This window comes from Taudactylus pleione, unplaced genomic scaffold (assembly GCF_031769625.1).
Source record: "Taudactylus pleione unplaced genomic scaffold, aTauple2 ptg000386l, whole genome shotgun sequence".
NCBI lineage: Eukaryota > Metazoa > Chordata > Amphibia > Anura > Myobatrachidae > Taudactylus > Taudactylus pleione.
Window position 1 is genome coordinate 6,278,789 of NW_028284787.1, and position 26,465 is coordinate 6,305,253.

The 26,465-nt window shown below is 44.1% G+C and overlaps 2 protein-coding genes across 5 annotated transcripts in view; one reads left to right on the forward strand and one right to left on the reverse strand.

Moving 5' to 3' along the window:
• Positions 1-26,465, reverse strand: part of STX17 (syntaxin 17) — a 328,399-nt gene that overhangs the window by 50,359 nt on the left and 251,575 nt on the right. The window lies entirely within an intron of this gene.
• Positions 1-26,465, forward strand: part of ERP44 (endoplasmic reticulum protein 44) — an 88,405-nt gene that overhangs the window by 38,144 nt on the left and 23,796 nt on the right. The window contains exons 2-10 of the mRNA XM_088445685.1: positions 5,811-5,883; positions 11,398-11,437; positions 12,046-12,161; positions 13,594-13,778; positions 15,289-15,404; positions 15,524-15,581; positions 15,992-16,108; positions 23,616-23,727; positions 24,992-25,133. Of these exons, the coding sequence (XP_088301811.1) occupies positions 5,811-5,883; positions 11,398-11,437; positions 12,046-12,161; positions 13,594-13,778; positions 15,289-15,404; positions 15,524-15,581; positions 15,992-16,108; positions 23,616-23,727; positions 24,992-25,133 (959 nt within the window). The remainder of the gene's footprint in view (positions 1-5,810; positions 5,884-11,397; positions 11,438-12,045; positions 12,162-13,593; positions 13,779-15,288; positions 15,405-15,523; positions 15,582-15,991; positions 16,109-23,615; positions 23,728-24,991; positions 25,134-26,465) is intronic.

Here is a 26,465-nt window from a genome sequence, read left to right on the forward strand (position 1 = left end):
CGGCCGGAAGCTACAGTCTCGGTGGGAGCTCCAAGCCGCAGCAGGGGGCAAGGTAAGTTCGGATCCTTGTTTGCAAGGAGCCCCGTGATCGCAGCTTATCACCACCGGTATGGTAGATACCGGCGGTGCGGGCAGGGGGACCTAGGTTGTTTCCGCATCCCTTCTAGACCACCAGGGCAGCGGGGTGCTGAGTTTGGCAGTCATTGTCCTGGGGTCCATGCCTGAAGGAGGAGGTAGGCTATCCCCTCTGGCACATCCCCTGCACCTTGATGGTTTTTCCTATTAAGAGGAAGTCTGGTCTAGGGTTACTTCTCTTCCTCTCTCCCCTCCTCACAGACGCTGGGCAGCCATTTTTTCAGTGCCTGCAGTTCAGCTGGTGTTTGGAGAGTGCAGGCTCTTTGTATTCCTCACCCTCAGTGGTCAGGTTAACATATTGCTCCTGCCTCCCCTATTGGGGCTGGTTTTGTGAGCATTTATTGCCTTATATTGCATTGAATGTTCTGTATGTTTGACTGTTAATGTATATTGCATAGTCAGTCTCTACATAGCCCCACTTATATGTAGATCTGTGGTGCATTTATATTCTCTGCTCTAACCTATTTTGCACATCTCAGTTCTTGCTCTGGTATGTGGGGGTCCTCCTTGGATTCTGTATTACGTCTTCCAGGGGAAAAGCTTCCAAGGAGGTGGGTGCTTCTAAGCTGAGTAAATGTAAGGCTTGTGCTGCGGTGGCTTTTTCACAGGTTCTGGACCATGATGGTCTCTGTGTTCACTGTTTACTACTTCACAGCAGGGGGCCCTCTCAGCTGCGACTGCCAGCCAGGAACCTGCTTGGATTTCCTCGCTATCCCAGGTAATGCTAGTAGTGGATAGACTCTCAGCTCCTTTGGTTGCGCCCTCTGTGGCTGGCCCTTCAGTTGTGGCCCAGTGTTCTAATGTGATGCCATCCACATTGTTGCCTGCCGCTATGGAACATCCTTGGATGCAGTCCTTTATGCAGTCAGTTCAGGGAGTAGCACAGGTGTGAGGGTGTGAGTCCTTTAAACAGATACTGGACAGGGAGCGTGCTACCAAGCATAGCCCTGCTAAGAGGGATAGCTTTACACCATTATCTGTGAATCTGACTCTTAGATCTTCCTCGTGATCGGAGGGAACATAGCGGTGGATTCTGATGGGGAATCTTTCGTCTATTCCAGAGGATTCCCAGCCTCAAGTAGACGTAGTTTCCTTGATTAAGGCAGTTAAATCTGTTTTACTAATCAAGAATGTGGAACCAGCTCCTGTATCCAATGCTCTAGTGTTTAAACGGCAAAAGAGGGCAGTGTCAGAATTTCCTTCATCAGCGCACTTTGAGGAACTTTTGGTGGAAGCTTGGTCTCACCCTAATAAGCGTTTCCCAGTTTCCAAACGCATTACTGCCTATTATCCTCTGCTGGCTGCCGATCGGGCTAGATGGGAGTCTTTTCCCCCGGTTGATGCTCATGTTGTCCGCTTGGTTAAGAATATCACTCTTCCTCTTCCTAATACGGCATCACTTAAGGAGCTGATGGATAGAAAGTTAGAGAATAATCTAGTCTATTAACTCCAATGCAGGCACTGTAGTTCACCCAGCTTCTTGCTTCTGCCTGGGTTGCTAAGGCCATTGGTCGCTGGGTTGACTCCCTGGAGGATGGCGTTACTTCAGGTGCCCACAGGAATGATGTTTTGTCTCTCGTGGAGCATGTCTGGAAGGCGTCTTCTTATATTGGGGAGACTGCCATAGACACTGGTATACTAACTTACAAGGTGTCTGCCAATTCAGTGTCCATGAGGAGGACTCTCTGACTTAGTTTTTGGCGGTTGGATACTGAGTCTAAGAAGGCCTTTCTGCCTTCTGGGGCAGCTCCTAGGTCGCGATCTGCTAATTTTCAATTCTTTCGTCCGCAGGGTAAGGCCAAGAGGTGGTCTGTTTCTAGGTCCCAGGGGTCCTCTGCCAGAGGTTCTAAACCAGCAGGTAAGCAGCCCTGGACTTCCAGACACCCCGCTGCTAAGACAGCCTACAAACCTTCCGCATGACTGGGCAGGTCTCCATCTTGGGGACCTCAGGATGGGAGGCCGGCTTCTTTTTTTTTTTTCCGAAATTTGGAGGGCGACCACTGAGGACGCCTGGATAAGAGGGGTAGTCTCCCAGGGGGTATGCATTGACCTTTCGGGAGCATCTTCCGGCCTGGTTTTTCTCCACAAATCTTCCTTGGGATCGTGAGAAAGCAGGAGCTTTGAGGGAGTCCATTCACTCTCTTCTGGCCTCCAGGGTCAATGTTCTGGTGTCCACGTCTCAGCGGGGCTCGGGCTTCCATGTTTTTGGTCCGGAAGCCGAACGGGTCATTCCGACCAATTCTCAACCTGAAGTCTCTCAACAGGTACTTGAGGATTCCCAAGTTCTGAATGGAATCGTTTCGCTCCATTATTCTAGCCATGGAGCCCGGGGACTTCATTGCTTGCCTGGACATCAAGTTTGCCTATTTGCATGTTCCCATCCATCTCAGTCATAAGCGATTCCTCAGGTTTGCGATCCAGGAGGATCATTTCCAGTTTCAAGCTTAGCCATTTGGACTTTCCATGGCTCCTCGTATGTTCACGAAGGTCATGGCAGCTCATATATAGACGTGAACCCCTTAGTGTTAGGGACTGCTGGTAACAGAGAAACCGTGACGTGGCCCAGCAGCCTCCCATGTATTTGCAAATGCATGCAACTAATATCTCTGAATTTCTATTACCATATAGTCTTCATATATTGTTGCAGGTATTATTCAGTGTGCTGAGGTACAATAGAGGGTTAAATCCCCCTCCTTTTTCTAGCTCATATTCGGAGCAGGGATATCCGAATTTTTCCGTATCTGGATGATTTGCTTCTCCTGACCCAGTCCCCGGAGATTCTCAGAGAGCACATCCGGGTCACAGTGGATCTTCTCCAGGCTCACGGAAGAGTCATCAATTGGAAGAACTCCTCTCCCTTGCTGAACTCCAGGGTTCAGGTGGTGATCCTCCAAGCAGAAAAGGTTTGGGACTTGTTGTCCAGGATTTGTTTGTTTCTACAGCACTGCTGAGTGTCAATTCATTCTTGCATGTAGGTGCTGGGCTCTCTAGTCTCCACTTTCGACATGGTGGAGTATGCCCAATTTCATTCCCGGCCTCTACAGTTGGAGTTTCTAGCTCGGTGGAACAAATTCCATCTTCAGCTCAAGTCCCAGATGTTTATTATTTCTCAGGAAGTTTGTCATTCCCTGTTGTGGCTCCAGGAGTCCCATCTGCTCAGGCGACGTCCTTTTTGCGTTCAGGACTGAGTCCTCACCACCGATGCAAGTCTTAGGGGGTGGGGGTGGTTTCTGGTCAGCAGACCTTTCAAGGTCTGTGGTCTGATTTGGAGAGTCTGTTGCTGATCAACAGTCTGGAACTCCAAGCGGCATACAGTGCTCTTTGTTGGGCCTTGCCTCTACTTCGGGGTCGCCCAGTGCAGGTACAATCCGACAACACGACGGCTGTTGCCTACATAAATCATCAGGGAGGCACTCGCAGTCGCGCCGCCATGAGGGAAGTCGCTTGTATTCTCCGGTGGGCGGAGAGGCATATATTCCATCCCTGTCGGCAGTTTACATTCCGGGAGTGCAAAATTGGGAAGCGGACATCCTAAGCCGTCAGGACATTCATTCTGGCGAATGGGCCCTACATCCAGATGTCTATCAACTCCTAGTTCTTTGCTGGGGTTTGCCAGACAGCGACATGATGGCGTCCCGGCACAATCACAAAGTACCGTGGTACTACTCTTGCACCAGAGCTCCGGAGGCCTTTCTGGTGGACGCTTTGGCGGTCCAGTGGACCTTCTCGCTCCTGTACATCTTCCCTCCGATCTCTCTGACTCCTCGGGTCCTCCGCAAATTGAAGTTGGAGGACGGCAAGGTGATCCTAGTGGCTCCCAATTGTCCGCGAAGGGCGTGGTACGCCGACCTAAGACCTCTGTCGATGCTCCTCTGCGTCTCACACTGCATCCAAATATTCTGTCTTGGGGCCCGTACGGTCATCCAGATCTGGCCCGTCTCGCTTTGATGGGGTGGCTCTTGAGACATCAGTCTTAAGAGCTAAAGGATTCTCCAGGTCAGTCATTAACACTATGCTTAATGCCCATTAGCCCTCTTCGGCTAGAGTTTACTATCGATTTTGGAGAACTTACTTTGACTAGTGTTCAACTAGAAATCTTAACCGTAGGTCAATTCGACTCTCTCAAATTCTTTCTCTTTTGCAGGCAGGGCTGGATTTGGGCCTTCGCCTTGTTTCACTTAAAGTGCAGATTTCAGCTCTTTCAAAGACCGATTGCACTGTTGTCTGATGTTCGGACTTTTCTTCAGGGAGTCCTCCATGTACAACCACCGTTTGTACCAGTGGTGGCTCCTTGGAGTGTGTCTCTGGTTCTTAGAACCCTGCAGGCTTCACCTTTGAGCCCTTGCATACTGTGGACATTTCTTGGCTTACGTGGAACATACTGTAGCTTCTGCCTGATGGTTGTCAGACTTGAGCACTTTATCCTGTTGCTTTCCGTTTGTAATCTTTAACGAGGACAGATCTGTCCTGCGAACACAACTAGGTTACCTTCCTAAGGTTGTTTCCAGGTTTCATATCAATCAAGAGATTGTGGTCCTTGCTTTCCAGGTTCTCAATTATTTTCCGGAGGAGGCCTCTCTGGATGTCGTGCGGGCCCTCCGGCTTTATGTATATAGGACAAAGGACAGATGTTCTCTTTGTCCTGTATGACTTTCGCAAACGGGGTTGGCCAACAAATAAGCAGATGCTGGCCAGATGGATCTGTTCGACTATTTGCCACGCTTATGTTGTGGCGGATCTTCCTGCACAGTTTGTGGTGACGGCTCATTCAAAGCGGTCGGTGGGAACCTAGTGGGCAGTATGACATGGTGCTTCTGCGGAGCAGCTGTGTAGGGCAGCCGCGTAGTCTTCTACCAATACCTTCCTGAAGTTCTATTCCTTTGATACCTTTGCCAAACCTGATGTGGCTTTTGGGTGAAGCATCCCCTATGGAGGAAGAAGAAAAGGAGATTTATGTGCTTACCTGTTAAATCCTTTTCTTCGATTCCCTAGGGGACACAGGGTTCCCACCCTGGCGCACCTGGCTTGTGGAGCTTGCTCTACTTTCGGTTCTCCTGTTACATGTCTCTTGTGTGCTTGGACCTGAGAGCGTGCCAGTCTTCCTTCTTCTCCTTCTTGCTCCTTGTCTTAGGCTTGTTAACTTAACTGATGTGGCCTATGGCTGGGGGTGGGATATAGGGGGAAGGGGGAGCCTTTTACTCCTTTCCACCAACCTCTACCCAGTATAAAGCCTGTGTCCCATATGTAATCGAAGAAAAGGATTGAACAGGTAAGCATATAAATCTTCTTTTTGCTGGTTCACATCTGGTTGCTCCAGTACAATCACCGTTCCGTCATTCGTTAACAATGCATTGGCCACTAGCAATATCGCTACATTTGACGTTTGATGTGCAGCACATCACACTGAGTGATATAAGCGATATGTCGTTACAAAGCGGCATATCGGCCCGACATCTCTCCAGTGTGTACCCGGCTTAAGAAAAAAAATTAAAAGAAAACTGTAAACCTGTTGTTTGTTGCGTATACTCAGGGGAAAAAATAATCATATGCAAATTAATATAAAGACCGCATTTCAGCCTTTGATCACATACAGAAAATAAAGTATTGTTAAGCACTTTTTTTAAAAATTTTGTCCTCATGGTGGTTTTTTTTTTTTTTCCCCTATTACTTTTCAGGCAGCATGGGCTTGCACTCCAGCAAAAGGTGACATCATAAATCTAGAAAGTGGCAACATAGATGACCTTTTAGGTAAGTCATTTTTTGTGAAGGTCGTGTTGCTCCTTCTCTTTATTGGAATAGTACTTCACTCTGCCCACAACACTACACTCTTGGCTTTTTTTTTTTAAGTTGTCACTATACCATCACCAAGGATACAACAGAAAAAGTGGTGTGCTAATTCAAGCCAAGATCAATAGTAGATTACTGGCAGCTGACACAGGGATTCTTGCCTGAATATCCCCAAAACAGAACAGAAAATAAAGAATATGTGTCTGCACCTGGGACCACTAAATAAATACAATTACTATACACATTCAGCTATAAGCTGTTTTAATTCAAAATATCAAAGAACAACAATATATAAAAATTTATAAAAGAACTGCTTCTGCTCCTGCTATCTGGACTGAGTTTGGACCCTATTTTGGGGGCTTTCTGGCTCCTCTTCACTCCCCCAGTAGCTGATTGAGGCCCGGACGTCTTTGTAGGCGGTAGACGACCCCTGCTCCGCAGCCCTGCTGGATCAGGCCTTCGGCTGGTCAAACGCCGCGGGCTGTATTTACAGCCTTGAGCGTGGCGCAACGCGGCTGCTCCTACCTGTCCGTGTACCAGCTGTCCTCCGCTGACCGCCGACTCCTACGCTCCCGCTGATAGCTGGTTTCCCGACGCTACTGCCGGAGAGAGCCTCAGACACACTGCGGACCTGCTGCCACAGAGATCCCATCCGCCATCTTAGAGATCCTCTGACCTCCAGCTATCGGGATCTGTGGGGACTGACAGGCTGTGAAGCTACATCCCTGTTGGATTACCCTACCTGCCTGCCTAAAGGTACCTGCTGTCCCCATGCTCGGCCCTCTGAGGTCCCGGTGCCCTCCGGCGCTCCTTGGCCTACTTGCCGGCCAGAAGCCACGACCTCCAGTACAGAGCTCCGGCGAGTCTTATGTGCTAGCACTGCTGCTGCACGATACACACGTGGTTGTAATATAGACCTCCCGCTGTCCTCCCCTGACCCCCGCCAGCCACCGCTTGCCTGCCTTGCCCCTGGTTGAGACACGCTGGCTCTTTAGTCCCTGAATGAGCGCTCCTCTCACTGGGGGTGCGGGTTTTGGTTTGAGGATGCCGGACACCGCAGCGGCTTAACAGCAGAGTGTGAAAGGGTACCCAGTAGCTCTCCTAAAATACCCATAGGCTACTGCATACTCGAGAAGTGGAGAACTTCCTCTGCCTACTAAAGCCTCCATTCTAATTGTGTTTATGCAGGGAGTCTTCTACACAGAAAACAGTTACAGCTACAGGGCAGGTTTTTAGGAAAATGAAGCGGCTCCAAACTCTATAACTCTGCACCTCCTGTATCTGTTCCATGTCTCTACGTTGGGTCCTCTCTAATGCACATTGATTGGGCTAGCAGCTGACATGACATACATCTAGCCACCGCGATGGGGAGACATGACCAACAACAGCCTCACTTTTGATACGCACCACCTATGTATTGAGATTTCTCCTAAGGTATACAATTTCTCAACCTCTTGACCCACTTCTTCAACTCTTCCATGGGAAACAAAATACCCAGAACTGCAGTTCCTGAAATAGATACCAAATTGGTTACATAGCATGCATTAATGTAGCACAAATAAAAAAAACAACAATATGGACCTGATGTTAATCTCATAGAGGAATATGCTGATAAGAAAATATATATCTCGATGCCAAAAAAGTCCCATAAGAATATTGTAAACGATGATAAAAATAATCCTTATACGATAATGAACACAGAGTCTTTATCCTGAATATGGGATAGCTGTGATACCTCAATAGTGAAAGGGTCACTCACCACTCCAATTGAGACAGCTTGGTGATGGATAACAAGATCCCAAATGATGTTATGAAGCGTGGCGACCTGGCGTCAGTAATCCTCTAATGGTCCCAGGAAAACCGACCGGGCACAGTGAGAGTCTGGGGGGGAATGCCGCAGCAGCTTTAATCACGTGGATCCACCATGATGTCCGTGTGGAAGTCTGCAGGTGGCATAGGGTCTGGCACCGTCAGGCTGCTGAATAGTAAAGACAACAGCCAGCAGGACGTGATGAGAGTGAATTCAGTGATCCATGCTCCGCACTCCGTGCTCCGTGCTCTTGGATGGTCACATCAAATAGAGGCAGCAGGATATTGTGGTAGAAACTGGTTCTTTCAGGAACATAGGCAGTCCAGCAAAGACCTTGACGTGTTTCTCCCCTTTAGCAAGGTTTTTTTTTTTAAAAGAGCACGGATCACTGGATTTACTCTCATCACGTCCTGCTGGCTGTTGTCTTCACTATTCAGCAGCCTGACGGTGGCCGGACCCTATGCCACCTGCAGACTTCCACACTGACATCGTGGTGGATCCACGTGGTTAAAGCTGCTGTGGCATTCCCCCCCAGGTTCTCACTGTGCCCTGTCGGTTTTCCTGGGACCATTACAGGATTACTGATGCCAGGTCACCATGCTTCAAAACATAATTTGGGATCTTGCTAGCCATCACAACCTGTCTAAATTGGAGTGGTGACTGACCCTTTCACTACTGAGGGATCACAGCAATCCCCTATTCAGGATAAAGACTCTGTGTTCATTATCGTATAAGGATTATTTTTATCATAGTTTACAATATTCTTATGGGACTTTTTTGGCGCCGAGATATATATTTTTTTTATCAGCATATTCCTCTATGAGATTAACATCAGGTCCATATTGTTGTTTTTTATTTGTCCTACATTATGCATGCTATGTAACCAATTTGGTATCTATTTCAGGAACTGCAGTTCTGTGTATTTTATAAATTTTTATACGTTGTTGTTCTTTGATATTTTGAATTAAAACCGCTTATAGCTGAATGTGTATAGTAATTGTATTTATTTAGTAGTCTCAGGCGCAGACACATATTCTTTATTTTCTATACCATTGCCAAGGCCTCCTTTGAATATATTAGCACTTCGTTAAGCCAATAGTAATTTTATAAGCTTCCACTAAAGTTCCATTGCTTTTAAACCCTAGTGTAAGTTATTTGAGTGTACCTCCTTAATCACGCGTGTTGCTTCTGAGTAAATAATTGATTCAACTCAAATACTTCAATAAATGTGTGCTACTTAGTGCTCACTGCCCAAAGCAATTTTTTTTGAGGATGCTTTATAGCTCTATATTCTTAATCCTAACTCCCTAATCTGTATTATATTATAGTTCTGTTTTCCAAAGTCCCTTAATCAATTAAATTACTCAATTTGTTAATTAGACCTCTTGATCCTACTTCACGTTTTTCGTCAGTTATCCCTTTCCTAATCTTGAATTGAGCTGTCCAGATTCCTTTGTCCCTTTCTTAGAAAAAGAAATGGGAAATGTTTTGTTACTGGAGAATCGCTCTTATCCCTTGTTGTACCACTGACTTTGTGTCAAAGCTTCCTGCCTGCTTACACTACTCACAGATTTACAAGCTGCATCTATAGTAGTGCAGGGCCATCTCTTCCATTGGGCTTGCTGGGCAGTTGCCCAAGGGCCTGAAGCCTGTAGGGGCCCACCAACCTGCCCCCCTACAGCCGCACCAGTTGGTAAATTTGTGATATTTTTATAAGACGGCCGCCGGTGCACTGTATTCTGATCTAACAACCCCCCCCCCCCCCCCCCCCCGTGACGAGTACTCATCTCAGTCCCAGTTTTACTTCATCCGCCGGCTTCAGACCAGTCAGACAGAGTCTCTCTGCATGTGTGGGAGGTCTGATGGGCATGCAGGAGAGTTTAATTTTATTGACCATTTACATTTATTTCCCGTGAATGGATGAGAAGGGTCCCCACTTCTGTTAAGACAACCCTGTAGTAGTGTCTATTCATTTTGATTTACCATCCTAACCATATTGCTTCACTCCTCCTGCAGCCTTAAAGACTTTATTATGTAATCAAGTCTACATTGTTCTCCCTTAGACTGCTATAATTACACCTGAATATGTCATGGCTTACCGTTCATGTCTTCCAGTCCATTTTCTGTCATCTTTTCCCTTTCATTTATATATTTCTTATCCTTGACGTCTACCTTCCACTAAATTCATGCTTTTCTCATGTTCTGCTGCACTTCTAAAGTAAGTTTCCTCTAATGATATTGGGTGAAGCAAGCGTTCCTATTAGTACTTCTGACACCACTCATTCTTACATTCAGTGTTTCTATTTCATGTCTTCATTTTTATTTAACATCTCATTTACTAGTCTTTACACATTGATATTATAGTCTTCACTTTCCTACCCACTATTAAGTTGTGCTTGGCTGAGGAAAAGGCCTTTATAATACATATCGTTACCACCCTTGTCAAATTACTAAAATATACATAATCTAAAAATGCTTATTTTATGCCCTCATAACCTGAAGCAAAGCTATAACTTTACATCTAGTTCCTGATAGCCTATGCCCTGTGTTATCATACCAGAAGGAAAACTGTTGGCTAATCACTAATTATCTTCCATTCTTCCACTGTATTTGGTTTCGGGAACAAGCATTTCTAAACCATTTTTACTCTTGTCAAGTCATCTACCGAAGGAGCAGTCGAGTGTAGAAATTGAGGTCCTTGCTCGTGTTCTCAAGGAATGCAGTAGCTCAATTAAGATAAAGGAATCCCTGAGGGAGATGCATCTAACTCAGGAATTCCCATAAACATGCATGTTTTCCTTAATCCTCCATTGGGTGTTGAGAAGGTAGGCTCCCTACTATGTAAGCTACGTATAATTGTTTGTTTGTTTGTTTTTTTCACCAACTTCATTTTTGTTATAATCTATATAACGAGAAGGCAGTGTGGGATGATTGCACTTTTGCTGATGTGCCAGCCTCTCCTGTTTCCTTTGCTGCCCCCAATCATATTATTTGTTATTTTAAATGTAAAAATTAGCAAAAGAAAGAACTTAATTCAAAGAAAAGCCAGCGCTTCATGGTTTCATTTGTTACTTTTTCACCCGTCTTTAGTTTTAGATGACTAAATTTCCAGTTGAAAAAAGTAAAAAATAAAAACAAAATGGCCGACCGTATTAGATTGCTCTGGTTCAATAGTAGGGGAATACCCAGATAATTTAAATAAAAAACCTCACCTTGCCAATTTAATACAGCTCTTTTCTTTTCCTGCTTCTAGTTAGGTATAAAGATGTAACATTATTACTCTTGGGGCCGAATGTAATAGGGTGAGAGTTTATTAAATGTGAGAGTTTACTAGTAAACTCTCACACTTTTTAAACACTGCCAATGTAATAGAGTCCGAGAACGTGCAAACTCACATGCTTTTCAGACTCAAAAAAACTCTCACGATTTAAACTCTCATCCAGATGTTTTCCCATTTACTGCTAAACTCTCACATTATCTAAACTCTCACCCTATTACATTGGCCCTTGGTCCTAACCATGTGTGTTAAAATGAAGAACATGTTGTCCTGCATGTACCTGTTCAGTGTAACCTGTACTAAGAAATTCTGTAAATATTGACTTTGCATTTATAGTTTCTGCAGTATAAAAAGCTATTGCCCCACCCCCTCCTTTTTTCTGTTTCAGGTAATGCAGATGTCGCTTTAGTTAACTTTTATGCGGACTGGTATGTTTCTAATTTGAATCTATTTTGTTATGTTGTCACTGTCATACTTGGGTGCCTCATAACGCCAATTTGTTGTTTTATTGGAATGTTTTTTTCTTTTTCTCTAATAGAAATCTCTCTAATATAAGTTTTGAAAATAATAATTAAAAATTGTATACTTCCCATAAAACTGATTTGTTGATTTAGCTAAATTGTATTATAATCTTATTGTTATTTTTTTTAGTACAAGCACTTAAACTATGCAAATATTGTGCGACTAGATGTGACACTATAGGTAGTTGTAACACTGATTATCATTCGCTCTTATACTGACATGTATTTGGAATTCCTCTTATACACTTTGGACTTCTAAGGCAAAAATCCACACTGTTTAAAAAGAAAAAATGAAAATAAGAGATCTTTATCATATTGGACTTTTGGCACTTTCATTCTGCAGCAGTAGAAATAATCATAAGGAAGCATATATTTTGTATTCACTACAAATGTATTGTAAGCCAGGAGTGGTTGCGTTTACTTTGTTGGGCATGTGAAACAGTGTTATATTCTTTTATGTAACTGCAATTGTAACATCATTAGGAAACCGTTTAATATTTAATTTCTTCTTATAGGTGCAGGTTCAGTCAAATGCTGCACCCTATATTTGAGGAAGCTTCCAATATAATTAAAGAAGAATTTCCTGATAAAAATAAAGTTGTTTTTGCCAGAGTGGATTGTGATCAACACTGTAAGTTGCATACGTTTTCTTCCTATCTGTCATAGAACGCTTTAATCGTTGTCTGTGCTTGCTTTTTTTTTGTGTGTGTTACTCTCTATCTCCTGGACATTACCAACCTATGGGGTCTATTTACTAAGCAGTGTTAGGAGACAGAGTGAAAAGTGATAAGGTACCAGCCAATCAGCTCCCAACTGTCATTTTTCAAACACAGCCTGTGAGATGACAGTTGGGAGCTGATTGGCTGGCACCTTATCACTTTCTTAACACTTTTCACTCTGTCTCTTAACACTGCTTAGTAAATAGACCCCTATACCTTGTTTGTGTATTAGCTGACTATTATGTTGTATAGTACTACAGCAAAGGTTTAGAGAATGTGCATAGTCTTTCATTTCCCCTTTAACAACATCAACTCACAGTACCCTTCATATCAAGACACCCAGTCAAATATACATATATTCTACTGAATCTACATTGGGCTTCTGACCACTGCACTTCCTGTATGCTGTCCCTACCGTGTGCAGTCTACCAGCAGCACTTGCCTGTTCATGGTTGGGTACAGGAACCAGACTATCAAATTCCCAACGAATTTTGATAAGTATTTTAACCCTTACCCTAACTCTCCCTCTAACCCACCCCTCCCGCATCCTAACCCCCACCTAGTCACTAACCCTAATACTTACCGTTGGATGTAGCTCTCTGTATTGTGACCATCTGCATTCTGACAGTCGGGATTCCGACTAAATCACCCTGTTCAATATTCTCTCTTACTACAGTGTATTTAGTGAATATAAGGCACTATGAGGCTAGCAGGAACTTTTATTGCAGCTTTTTTAACCTCTGTACTGCACATTACACTGCCTCCAGGAACATAGTCAAATTGTTGATATTCATACTGTCGCCATCACAATGTCGACACTGAACATGTCGGTGTGTGCTAACATTCTTCACAGACCAGCAGAGGAGGTGAGGTTAGGGTTAGGCACTAGGGGGAGGGTTAGGGATTAGGTTTAGGCATACTCACCACCGCAAGTGCTGCTGGATCCACTAGACCACCAGGGGCATTTTGCCGACATTCTAATAATGTTGACATTTTATCAGTATCAACATGGTCAATATCGAGCATGTTGCCATTATGACAAGGTCTACATTTTCCTGTTGACATGATGAATGTCTACAAAATATACCACACCCTGATGCAGAGATGATATATGCAGCAGAATTGACAGTAACACCCCAGAGCTTCTATTTTATTACTCCACAAACACATTTTTAGTTTGTGTCATTGATAGGTTACATACATTTAAAAAGTGCAATTCCACATGGTCGTCTTTTTGTTTTTACCATGACATTTTGTACGTCTTTAGCATGGTGCCGTGCAGTTCTCATTAGCTAATCATTTGGTTTAAAAATGACTGATCCCAATCATAATGTTCCCTTTCAGCGGATATTGCACAAAGATATAGGATAAGCAAGTATCCAACATTAAAACTGTTTAGAAATGGAATGATGATGAAAAGAGAGTATAGAGGTCAACGCTCAGTAACTGCGATTGCAGACTACATCCGACAGCAAAGAAGTGATCCAATCCGGACAGTTGACAACCTGGAGCAACTAAAAACTATTGATGTGAGCATTTTATTATGTTTATTTAATATCCTCCTACATCTACCCCTGCTGTATTTGTGATAAAGCATACTAAAATCTGTGAATGTTGTGAACTCTGGCTTTTGGCAGTACAGTATAGATTAGTTTAACATAGCTGTCATTTAGATATATTGTATTACGGCCAACGTATTCTAATTATTTAGAGTTTATCTATCATAAAGGGCATATTGTAAAGTATATTGTGATATAGTAGAGTATTTTCACGGTAGTTCAGTCAGGTTCCTGGTTACACAGACTGACACAAACCTGGTAAAGAAGGACAGATTTGGCCCTGGGGCTGCATGGTATCATTCAGATCCTCTACTGTTTATGTGTAGATATTTCATTGTATTGGTCACAATATCTGTGCTACTCTCCTGGCTTTCTCTCCTATGAAGGGGAAATGTCCATCTGTCAGTCACTGCCCATTGTGGCAGACTTGTAACTTCAAAATATCACATCTAACGAAAATGCTGGACGATTCGGCACGCTTAGCCGATCATATTTTCGGATCACGGATGCAAAGTACAATTATCTGGGCAATCCGCCAATTTGGGCAGATCGGCCAGATACTTCTATAGTGCATGCCCAGCATTACATGTACAACAGATGTGCCCACATACACCGGTCCTCAAATAGCGCCAATTACCCCAGTGTAGCACGCCATGAACTTGCTACTTAGCCGCGTCAATAGACAAGTACCTAGTGCATTATGTGCAAACTTACATCATTTTGAAAAAGTAGCAAAGTGGAGGAAAAACAGCAGCACAGGATCAGGCCAGATGTCTTGCTCCATATGGAGTATGAGGACACATCTGTCGTCTCCTTATAAGGCTCATTACATACATGCCACTCTATAATTTGGAAGCTTCTTTGTTCTCTAGCTAAAAGCCTGACAGAGTAACGTGTATCTACAGATGTGTCTCATACAATATTGCTGCAGTCACACCAAACAGCCCTTCATGGCGTGCTTTGTGCCGAGCATCCTTTTTGTCTTTTTCGCACAAAAATGCGTCTTCGTTCCAACTAAATGTGACAAACTGCTTCACGAGACTGCACTGATTAATTTGATGTGCCACACTTGTATGTTACTGATTCTGTATAGGAAGTGCTACGAGGCAGCGGCCAAGGCTTTTCTCCACTTTAGTCTCTGTAGCACAAGATAATACAAGTGTTGCACATCAAATTAATCAGTGCAGTCTCCTGGTGCGTATTAGTCACATTGCATTCGGGCGAAAGGGACAATTGGCGCAAGCAGAGTCGCACGGGACCTGGCAGCTCCTCCTTGCGCCATATGGCATATCCAGGATAGGTATAGGACAATTCTGTACTTTAGAAATCATATTCTAATGATTCAGTTTTGCACAGTCATTTCTAGCAATAGACCAGCATTTATACTGCTTATTTTATAATGTATTGTGATGTATAGATATTTCCTGATCATAAGGTTTGCCATTTGTAAAAACATTTTGTTCTTGTTTTTTCATTACAGCGCAGTAAAAGAACAATAATTGGCTTTTTTGAAAATAATGATTCTGACAACTACAGAACATTTGCAAAAGTAGCAAATATTTTGCATGATGATTGTGTCTTTCTTGGTGCTATTGGGTAAGAGCCATATTGTACAGTATTTGTTGTGCTGATGAGATATTACATTCTTTCTACTTATGTATGATTGTGTTTCCTGCTCCATTTTTTACATGTTCCTCTACACCTGTCGTCTTTAGGGACGTTTCAAAACCAGAGCGGTATAGTGGTGATAATGTAATCTACAAGCCCATTGGGGTAAGTGTGTTCCATTTTTTTCTAATGTACATTCAATTAGACTTGCTTGCATAAGTGAAATAAAAAAAATGCTTGGCAAACCAAGTGGAATTACATTTTATTAAGGAAAATTAATAGAATTATAAGCCTTGGTCAAGTGTTAAATACTTATTTTACCCGAGAAAATATATATATATATATATGAATATATATATATATATAATGTTTTTTTTATTACACACTAGCAATCAGTCCAATTTTTTTACCTAAGTGTTTTAGTATTTGGTTGCCATGGGTTACAGTTCTTCTAAATGTCATATCTATCGTATATTATTTTTGTCATTATGGTAATGTATACTGTGTTTTTGCCAATAGAACGACTGAGTATTCGGATGTAAAATAAGGAGAACTAATGAATTATTTGTTTTCAGGAAAATGCTCCAGATATGGTGTATTTGGGTTCACTAACCAACTTTGACCTAACCTACGCTTGGACGCAAGATAAATGTGTACCTTTGGTACGGGAAATAACATTTGAAAATGGAGAGGTACGAATTCCAAACTTTATGTGCATCCTTTTGAATGTGTACTGATTGGTAGTTTTTCTTTCCTCCTCACCTCTCTCTTTTTTTTTTTTTCTACATGCTTCATTCCATGTGGTGGTTCCATTGCAGTAGTCCAATTATTTTTGCTTCAGACTAGAGAAACTGTCAGATCACTGTTGTTCCCCTGTACACTAGAGATTTTAAATGCAGACCGTTATCACAAAATCTGATATCTGGCAGGCTGCACTGACAAAGGTGCCTAAGAGCAGGGTTTGCTTACAACCTATGCTGCCTGCACTGATATCCTCTACACAGGTTAACAGCGGCTTCTAGTTGCCAGTGCGGCCTGAGGTCATCTCCCTCATAACCCACAGCCTTTACCATACCGTACAGGTTTTTCACCGATATGGACAGCAAGAAGATGCCGCATAGACCCACTAGGTATTTGCAGCAGTAGTAAGTCAGTATCAGCTGGCTCCGGAACACACGCGACTCACTGAACACAAGTATTCAATATATCGAAAGAGCCAGCTGCTGTCGGAACATAGCGGCTCATGACTGTCTACACAGACATTGTATCAAACAGTGCTGGATTCTAGCAACTCCTGGAGGTCCCCTATCGTTGGGACACACCGAGGCTATAAGTATCAGAAGCAGTTGTTTTAAGACTTCTGTAGAATTGCCCTATTGCACAGTTTTGGCAAGGCAGTCATCTCCCTGAAGGGGATGTATTGAGCATCCCAACAGGGTGGGTTAGGGTGAGGCTACGAGATGGGAGGGTTATGGCAAGGTATGCGAGCAGTGCGGTCGCGCAGAGCTCTGGGCGGCACCGCTGCTCACCCACAGTCCATGGATTTGGCTAGCAGGGTGCCTATAACTGCACCAGAATCTCTGCAGCAGTGCTGCCTGGAGCGTCCTGAAGACGCTACAGGTGTACCCACCACTGCCCTTACAGGACCCTGGAAGCAACCTAAGGATGCTCAGGGCATTGCTGTAATTACCGTTGATCGTGGTCCCGCACCCTCAGTGTGACGTCACGTGGAGGGGGCGTGGCCTGCATTGGGCACCGGTAAAAGAAGTTATGGCGCTGGGTTAGGGTTAGGCTGTGGGAGGGGTATGTTATGAAGAGGGTTAGGTTAAGGGTTATAATACTTGCTTACAAAAGTCTATCGGGATGCCACTGTCGGTATTCTGACAGTCAGGATCCTGTACCCAAACCCTGTGAAATATATATTCACTTTCCTCTTTACAGACTATACATTGGATTTCCTTTGTCTAAAAGTGTCAACCAGCTGAAGAGGCTACATTGTCAACGGGCTTCGTGAAATACTAATTTTTGAAAAGGCAAAACCTTAGGCTAACTGGTTTCTTCCATTGTGTATTTAGAGACCATTTCAAAGTATATTTTACTAAGCCTTTTTATGTTAGAAATGCTTGGATAGAGACTATTAAATGTACAACAGAATGCATTTTTAGAATATCAAATTAAATTATTTTTATATATTTCTGTGGGACTATATCTGATTTAGAGCATGCAGCCAATTCTCCTTTTGAAAAGTATAGTGTATGTGTCTGGTTCTCTAGTGTGCGTGTATAGTAATACGCAATCTTACATTTGCATTATATGGATTGCTACTAAAAAATAAAAGTATTATTGAAAACACACATCCCAAAGCAAGCGATTTGTGTTTTTGGTGGTGGGTGACATTGGGGTATTATATATATTTTCTTGGAGACTCTATTAGCTTGTTTTGGTGTGACGTAAGCTGTGTGTTCACAGAAAATGCTACAGTTTACTGTCCATTTACTGCTGTCCATTCCACTGCCACAGCTCTGTTCAAGGCTGTAATTGGCAGATATTAAATTTTCAGCAATGTGCCACCAGTCATCACCGTGATGTTTGACTGCGCACATTACCACTTATTATGGTAAGGAATCTTCATGCATTCTCCTGTGCAAATTAGTGGAGATACGTTGATGACCTTTCCAGAAGCATTCCACAGGACATTTCCGGGTATTGAATCACCCCTTATGCTGGGTACACACTAGACGATATGTCGTCTGATCCAGCAGATCAGACCGACATATCGGACACATCATCTAGTGTGTACCTGCTATGTTGCTAATGATGGGCTCTCCCACGTGTCGTCAATAACATCCTCCATCGGCCCTACATGCAGGGCTGACGGGGGATGTCGTTAGCGAATGCAGCATGGCCCCCGCCGTCGCTCCTTTGCTCCCATCGGCAAGTGTGTATGCACTTGCTGATGCTGGGTCCCATCACTGAAGATGTCAGGCACACTAGACCTCGTCTAATATGTGTACCTGGCTGTCGACATCGTACAATTTCTGGTTACAGATGTGTCCTCATACACTTATCCTTTACATTGCCTGGCACTACTTCGCTCCCTCCATATTTGAGTACTTTTCCCCCGAATTTTGAATCTTAATTTGCGAATAGTGCGCCAAATACTGTATTTAGGATTTCGTATTTTTTTGTCTCAAACCACTGTATGAGCCGCTATTAGTATTTTTGAAAACCACTTTATGACTCATGCCAAGCATCGTTATGCTTAATCTGCTACTTTATACCAATTCATTTGCAAAATAATTACAAATCCTAAATACCGTGTTTAGTAGATGATTAGCGACTTGGTACACTATTAGGCCTAAAAGTGCGTAATCTGGGTAAAAATGGCAAAAGGCCTAGGTCCTATACTGTACAACCTTTGTCTTTTGCCTTGTTACCCAGATTACGTAGTTCCACCAGATTTTACCACTAGGTAGCGTCTACTACTGTGAGGCCAGTGTACCCATGCCGTCAAAATCGCAGTTTAGGGGAGATAGGCACTCCCCCGGCCGCTTCTCCCCCAACCCAGACGCAACTTCCGGTTACAGATTCCCGCGTTTGGTTCGTTACTTCTGACCACCTCGTGTGTGAGATGCTAACAGTCCACCTTGGGTGCACTGCTGAAAGCTGTTGGTCTCAGAGGTTGGGTCTGTCTCCCTGTATACCTCTCCCCTGGGTCAGGTATATAGCACTCTATATCCTACCAATACCCCTGAGGGGCTGGTCAGTTGATTCAGAGTCCATCTTTATCAGCATTTGAATGTATTTATGCATTGTATGTGACTGTAATGCTAGCTGCTGTATTTATACTGCCTTTTATTTTCAAAACTGTCAGATATACCCATCACTGTGTTTCTTCTCATCCCTCTGAAAAGGTGTGTGGGTTTCTTTAATTTGTGAAAAGGTCACATTGCATTTATACTTTATACCTGTTACACATTGCCATGTCTAAAGGTAGAGGAGAGAAGAATGAGCCACCGGTACTGAAGTCATGTAAATCCTGTTTGGCAGGCCTGTCTGAGCAGGATTTTGTGCGAGATGGGTTGTGTAGTGTCTGTTGTAAACGGCCACCTTTTCTATCTTGTACAAGTGCACCAGCACAAGAACCACCCTGGGTGGCCTCTTGTCTCAGGTTTTGTCACATTTAGTGGACAGGGCCACAGCATCACAAGCTCCTGCTACGGTACTGCCTCCTGCTATGGGATACCCACATTCTTCCATGTATATGTCCCCCATGAATCCCATTTGGTTTGAGTCTTCTGCTCACTCTAGTCAGAGTATGCTGCCATCTGTAGCCCCTCAGCAGGTAATGCAGGCGGTAAAGCAGGGGCGTAAGAGGTTTTCTTCAGACATTGCCTCAGGATTCTGACTCAACCTCATAACACTCCGATACTCAGAGTTCTGGGTCTTACTCAGTGGAAGAGGACCATCAATTCTCTGTGGTTGTCGCCTCTCTGGTGAGAGCTGTTAGATCTGTACTCAGTATAGAGGAAGAGGAGGTTCCGCCAAAATCTAATAATCCAGTCTATAGGCGTCAGAAGGTGGCTAAAGATTATTTTCCTCAGTCTGAGCAACTGATGAATCTTTTGTCCGAAGCATGGTGTATTCCAAATAAACATTTCCATGTTACAAGAAATTTAACCTCTCTATACCCATTTGCACTTGGTGAATGTAACAAATGGGAAGTTCCTCCAACGGTAGATGCTCATGTAACGAGATTGATCAGGAGCTCTACATTACCCATTCGTGCAGCATCCTCCTTAAAAGAGGTTACAGATAGAAAACTTGACAACTATTTAAAATCAGTGTTTTCATTATCTGGGGCTATTACCAGACCAGCTATGGCTGTAGCCTGGGTAGCCAAAGTTATAGAAGGATGGACGACGTCTCTGGAAGATAGCATGCCTGATGCTACCAGAGAGCAGCGGTCCTATCTCTCAGATGCAGGAAGCAGCTGTGTATATGGGGAAAGCGGTAATTGATGCAGGTATTTTGGCTTCAAGGGTATCTGCAACTTCGGTTGCAGCTCGAAGAACCCTATGGCTACAAGCCTGGAAGGTGGATACAGGGTCCAAGAAGTCCCTGCCTTTTGGTGGGTAAGTACTGTTTGGACCAGAGCTGGATGACATAGTGACTTCTCCGGCAACATCTAAATCTGCTGGGTTACCATCTACAACTACCCCTAAGTATAGGCAGTCGTCAGCTCGGTCCTTTCGCCCACCGAGTAGGGGAAAGGGGCAGTCTTCCTCTAGACAGGATAAATCCCACAAGAAACCGCAGACCAGGAAATCTTGGTCAACCAGATGTCCTGGTTCCAAGCCGGACGGTAAGCCCACTGTCTGATGGGACAGGCCTCTTCCTGGGGAGGTCTCAGGGTTGGAGGCCTACTTCTGGAGTTTTCTCATTTCTGGCATCAGACGACTACAGATATCTGGTTTCGAGAGGTGGTCTCTAATGGTTACACCATCAAGTTCCTGAGGCATCCCTCTGAGATTTGTTGGTACAACCCTTCCTTCAGATCTGGTCAGGGCTTTGGCCTTCAGGGAGGCTATTGGGGCCCTCCTGAAGTCAGTAATCATAATCCCCGTTCCTGTGACGCAACAGCGAAGTGGTTGTTGTTCAAATTTGTTTTTTATTCAGAAACCAAATGGGTTGCATCGTCCTATCCTGAATCTGAAATCTCTCAACAGATTCATCCATGTGCCCAAGTTCCGTTTGGTCAATTATGCTGGCGATGGAGCCTGGAGATTTTATGGTCTCCCTGGACATACAGGATGCGTATCTGCATGTTCCTATTGCATGATCCCACCAAAGATTTCTCAGATTGGCGGTACATCCGCAACATTACTAATTTCAGGCTCTCCCCTTCGGTCTGGCCACAGCCCCTCGGGTATTTACCAAGATACTGGAAATCATGATGGGTCATCTCAGACGAAAAGGAGTCAGGATATTGCCATATTTGGACGACCTCCTGATATTAGCACAATCTCAGGAGATGTTACAATGTCATCTCCAGATGACCATTGTCTGCTTACAAGAGCACGGCCGGGTAATCAATTGGAAAAAGTCTTCTCGTTTTCCAACTCAGCACTTGGGGGTGCTACTGGACTCTCTGGGGCACAGGATTCTTCTACCAAAAGACAAGATTGTGGCATTACAATCTCGTGTGATTAGTCTACTCTGCAAGCAGGAAGTATCAGTTCATTTGGCATTGCAGGTGCTGGGCTCCATTGTATCCACATTCGACATGGTGGCTTATTCCCAGTTCAACGCCAGGTCACTGCAACAATGGATTTTGTCTCATTGAGGTGGTCAGTATCATCAGATAAAGTCTCAGAGGTTCAGAGATTCAGTCCGACAACACGACTGCAGGTGCCTACATCAACCATCTGGCAGCCATGAGGGAAGTGGCGAACATTCTGCTGTGGGCAGAATGCCATCTTCCAGCAATATTCATCCCAGGAGTCCTCAACTGGGAAGCGGACTTTCTAAGTCATCAGGACATACAGGCCGGAGAATGGGCTCTTCATCTGGATGTCTTTCGACTCCTGGTGGACAAGTGGGGATTACCAGACGTAGACCTCATGGCATCACACTACAACCACAAGGTCTCCAGGTACGGGTTCAGAACAAGGGACCCCTCATATACCTTCGTGGACACTCTGGCGGTGAGATGGGACTTCAGGTTGGCATACCTGTTTCCTCCAATCTCCCTCCTCCCAATGGTCGTCAGAAAGTTCAAGCAGGAAGGTGGCAGGATAACACTAATAGCTCCTGCCTGGCCCAGGGGACATTGGTTCACAGATCTGACATGTGTATCCTTAGACAGTCCACTTCCACGACCGGATTTGCTAGTGCAGGGTCCCTGCCTATATCCGGATTTACCTCGGCTAGCTTTGAGGGCATGGCTCTTGAGTCTTCCGTCTTAAAGGCCAAAGGTTTATCTACTTCTGTGATCCAGATGATGCTGAGGGCAAGGAAGCCTGCTTTGGCCCGCATCTATCACAGGATTTGGCATTCATTTTTTCTTTGGTTTTCCCACAGAAAATGTGACCCTAAGGTTTTTCTTCAGGCTCGATTTAGACTTTGTCTGGCTACCTTGAGAGTTCAGATTTCTGCATGGTCATTGTGGTTCCAGTGCAGAATTGCTCCCCTGCCAGATGTTAGAACATTTTTGCAGGGGGTTCTCCGTCTGCAACCTCTGTTTGTCCCTCCGGTGGCACCATGGTATTTATCTTTGGTTCTCCTTTTGAACCCTTGCATAAGGTGGACCTCTAGATGGTTGACAGCGAAGAATCTTTTTCTCCTCGCTTATTTCCTCAGCTCGCAGAGTTTATGATTTGGTAGCACTGTTATGTCGCTCCCCATATTTTATTTTTCATCAATGTAGAGCTGTCCTCCGTACTAGAGCAGTTTACCTTCCAAAAGTGGTATCCCGTTTTCATATGAATGAAGAAATTGTAGTCCCGGCCTTTCAGCCTTCAGACCTTTCTAAGGGTGAAGCTTCTCTGGATGTGGTTTGAGCCTTCCATATCTACGTGGATCGTACCAACTACGATGTGTTATATGGGTTTCACAAACGAGGCTGGTCAGTTAATAAACAGACTTTGGCTCGCTGGTTGCGTTTGACTATTTCTCAGGTCTATACACAGGCTGATCTCCCTGTCCCGAACACGGTGACAGACATGGCGCCTCGGCTGAACAGCTGTGCAAGGCAGCCACTTGGTCTTCCGTCCATACCTTTATCAAATTCTATGCATTTGATACTTTTGCCTCCCAGGATGCTTCTTTTGGGCGGTGGATTCTGCTCTGCTCAGGAGCATCCCCATCCTTAAGGGAACTGCTTTAGGACATCCCCAAGGTAGATACTGTGGACCCTGAAGAAGAAAAAAAACGTAACTTTTTCTTCGAGGTCCACAGGGCACCCACCCTAACGCACCTGGCCTCAGTTGGGATTTGGTCCTTTCTTTGTTGTATCACTGATTCCCTCTTCATGTTTTGAGAATGTTTCTTGTGTACATTGTACTTCCTTCTTCACCTTCCATCTCTTGCCGTTAGGCTTGTGGACCCTATGGACCTCGAAGAAAAAGAGTTAACGGAGGCATGTTATAATATATATATATTCTAAATAAAAAATATATGATTCACTTTCCTGTTTAGGAGTTGACTGAAGAAGGGCTTCCATTTCTTATACTTTTCCATATGAAAGATGATTCTGAAAGTCTAGAAAAATTCCAGCAAGAAGTTGCTCGACAACTAATTACTGAAAAAGGTAAGTGTTTTTTATTTTTTCACATTGATGTCTTATTTTGGTTGTTACTTAAATGCATGTCCAAGATAAGAATTTAATGAAATTGGAGTCTAAGTACTCTATATTGGCATATTAGAATGTTTAATCAGTCTCTCCAATTTAAAGTTGTGTAGATATATTCTTGTTGCGGCTATGGAAATATGATCTGAACCGAAGTGGGCTCAGTTCTTCAGTTAGAATAACCAGTGTGTCTAACATCTGGACAATATAATTGCCTCCTTCTAAATAATTTGTCTTCCAATAAACATTATTCCTTCTAGTCTACAAGTTGATATGTACAGAAGTAGATTTGATTGAATTTCACAAAAAATCTGTATTTTCTGTGCAAAAATTATATTTGGAAACCTCAAAAAAAATTTATTTTAAGGCAATGCATGAGTAAAAATAGTACCCTATCCCAATAGTGTAGGTTTTCTTTCTGAAAAAAATTGCACAGCTGCATTTTAGCACTGTATGCACATATGATTTACAAAATTGTACACTGGAACTTGCTCTGTGTGTAGCGTGTTACTACTCTGAAGAAAATGTAGAGTAATTCTCAGATACCTAGTTTGTAATATCATAAGGAAGCTTTAGACATGTTCTTATTGCACTGCTAATTCTTATATTTAATGTTTTGGTTTTTTTTCAAAATTCCTACTAGCATTTTGCTGCAGTTAGACGGAGAAACCCTGTTTTACCAGACTCTCTAGAGCAGTGGTTCTCAAACTCTGTCCTTAGGACTCCAAACAGGTCACGTTTTCCAGGTCACCCAGCAAGTCCCCAGGTGTTTTCTTTACTCACTAACACATTTTAAAAGATCCACAGGTGGAGCTAATTATTTCACTTGTGATTCTGTGAGGATACCTGGAAAACTTGCACTTTTTGGGGTCCTGAGGGCCGAGTTTGAGAACCTAGAGCTTGTAGACCAGGGGTTCCCATCCACGGTCCTAAAGGCACACTACTGTAGATGTATACTACCTAAAAGAAAGGAAACTGTGTACCATTTTGCACTACATTTTGCTTTTTAGTAAAAAATATTTATAGATCTTGACCTGCAGGAAATGCCATATGTATTCCTCTGGCAAATCATCCTTTCTTTGATTTTAAAATCTATTTCATTCAAAAAAACAGAATAGCAGAAATGTAAGTTAGTGTCATCTTCTTTAGTTCCTGTGCAATTCATTATTTGTTTTATTGAGCAGAAACTGCTAATATGATCATCTTTTATGTTTGCTTTATACAGGAACAATAAATTTTTTGCATGCGGACTGTGACAAGTTTAGGCATCCCCTCTTGCACATTCAGAAAACTCCTGGAGACTGCCCTGTAATAGCGATTGATAGCTTTAGGCACATGTATGTCTTTTCAGACTTTAAAGATTTATCGTAAGTATTTTTTTACTCTTGTCATGTTTATATTCTAAAACAAACTAATTTCATCTCAAACATGAGTTTATTGGATATTATGCCTTCACTTGTAGCAATTTTCTCCCAATCTTTCCCAAATCACTTTATGTAAACAACCAGTAATTCTGATCCATATCTGATTGGCTTTCTATAGTAATTACCAGGGGCGTCGAGTTGGGAGGGGAGGGTGGAATGGACACTAATTACCCAGGCCCAAGCTTGTTGGAGGGGCCTGGCAGGGGTCCACCGCCCCCTTCCCTCTTGCCTGTCAGCCACCTCTCTCCTCAGCCCAGCACATTCTGCTGTGTGCTGGGCTGCAGTGGGATCATGGAGGTTGCTGCCGCTGGGCAGCAGTCTCCCTATCTATGCAGGGAGTGGAGGGTGCGCCCCCCCTGTTTCTAAGGTGGACTGGCCATGCCTCCTGCAAATAGGCCACCCCCCGAAAAGTACTGGGGCCCTGACCCCCTTTCTACAGGCCTGGTAACTGCATGCAAATAATTTCAGCCAATGTGAATCTCAATCCTATTAATATTCGCTGTTGTGGTTACAAGGTTGTACTTGTATAGTATAATGTCATATGGTGAGACTGCAAATGTATGCTTAATGTAGTGGTGCTATATTAACAATTTCTACTTCAGGGTCCATAGGGGGTCCACAGGGTTGCCCTTGGGGTATAGCTGGATCTGGATCCACGGGCACCACGCAGTTAAAGCTTTTGCTGCTCCCAGGATGCACTTGGGTCCATCCTCCTCTATACCCTACCCCCGAGCCACAGGCACCTCTGTTTTAGTTGGGGGAAAAAATGCAGTCTTTAGCCGCCGGTCTCTGGGAACAGACCGGCGGTGCAAGTAGCGGCGGCGGGCTCCCCCTTCACTGGAATACCCCGTCTGACCGCTGGACCACCAGGGTATAATTGCTGGAGGGGAACCAGCGTCCCTGGGGTTAATTGCTAGCCAGGGGAGGCAACCTTCCCTGGTTTAGCGGCTCCTAACCTCAGCCCAGCGCGCCTTCTTCCATGCGTGCTGGCGTTGCTGGGCTGTTCCTCCTACGGCCACTCCTCCTCAGAGCTCTCCGGCGGCCATCATCTTGTGGCTAACGCAGATCTCCCAGGCGGTGCATGGACCGGTCCCCCTGCGTACCTCTCCCCTGCAAAAGGACAGTGTTCGCAGCACTATAGCCCTCCCAGACACTAAATCTGGGAGGTTGATTGTAGCGAAAGGTGCATTGAGTATAACTTCCTGCATGGTATGTGATTTTTGCTAGTGCTGCTGTCTGTGCTAATTTCTGCTGACTGTCATCCTATCACTTTCC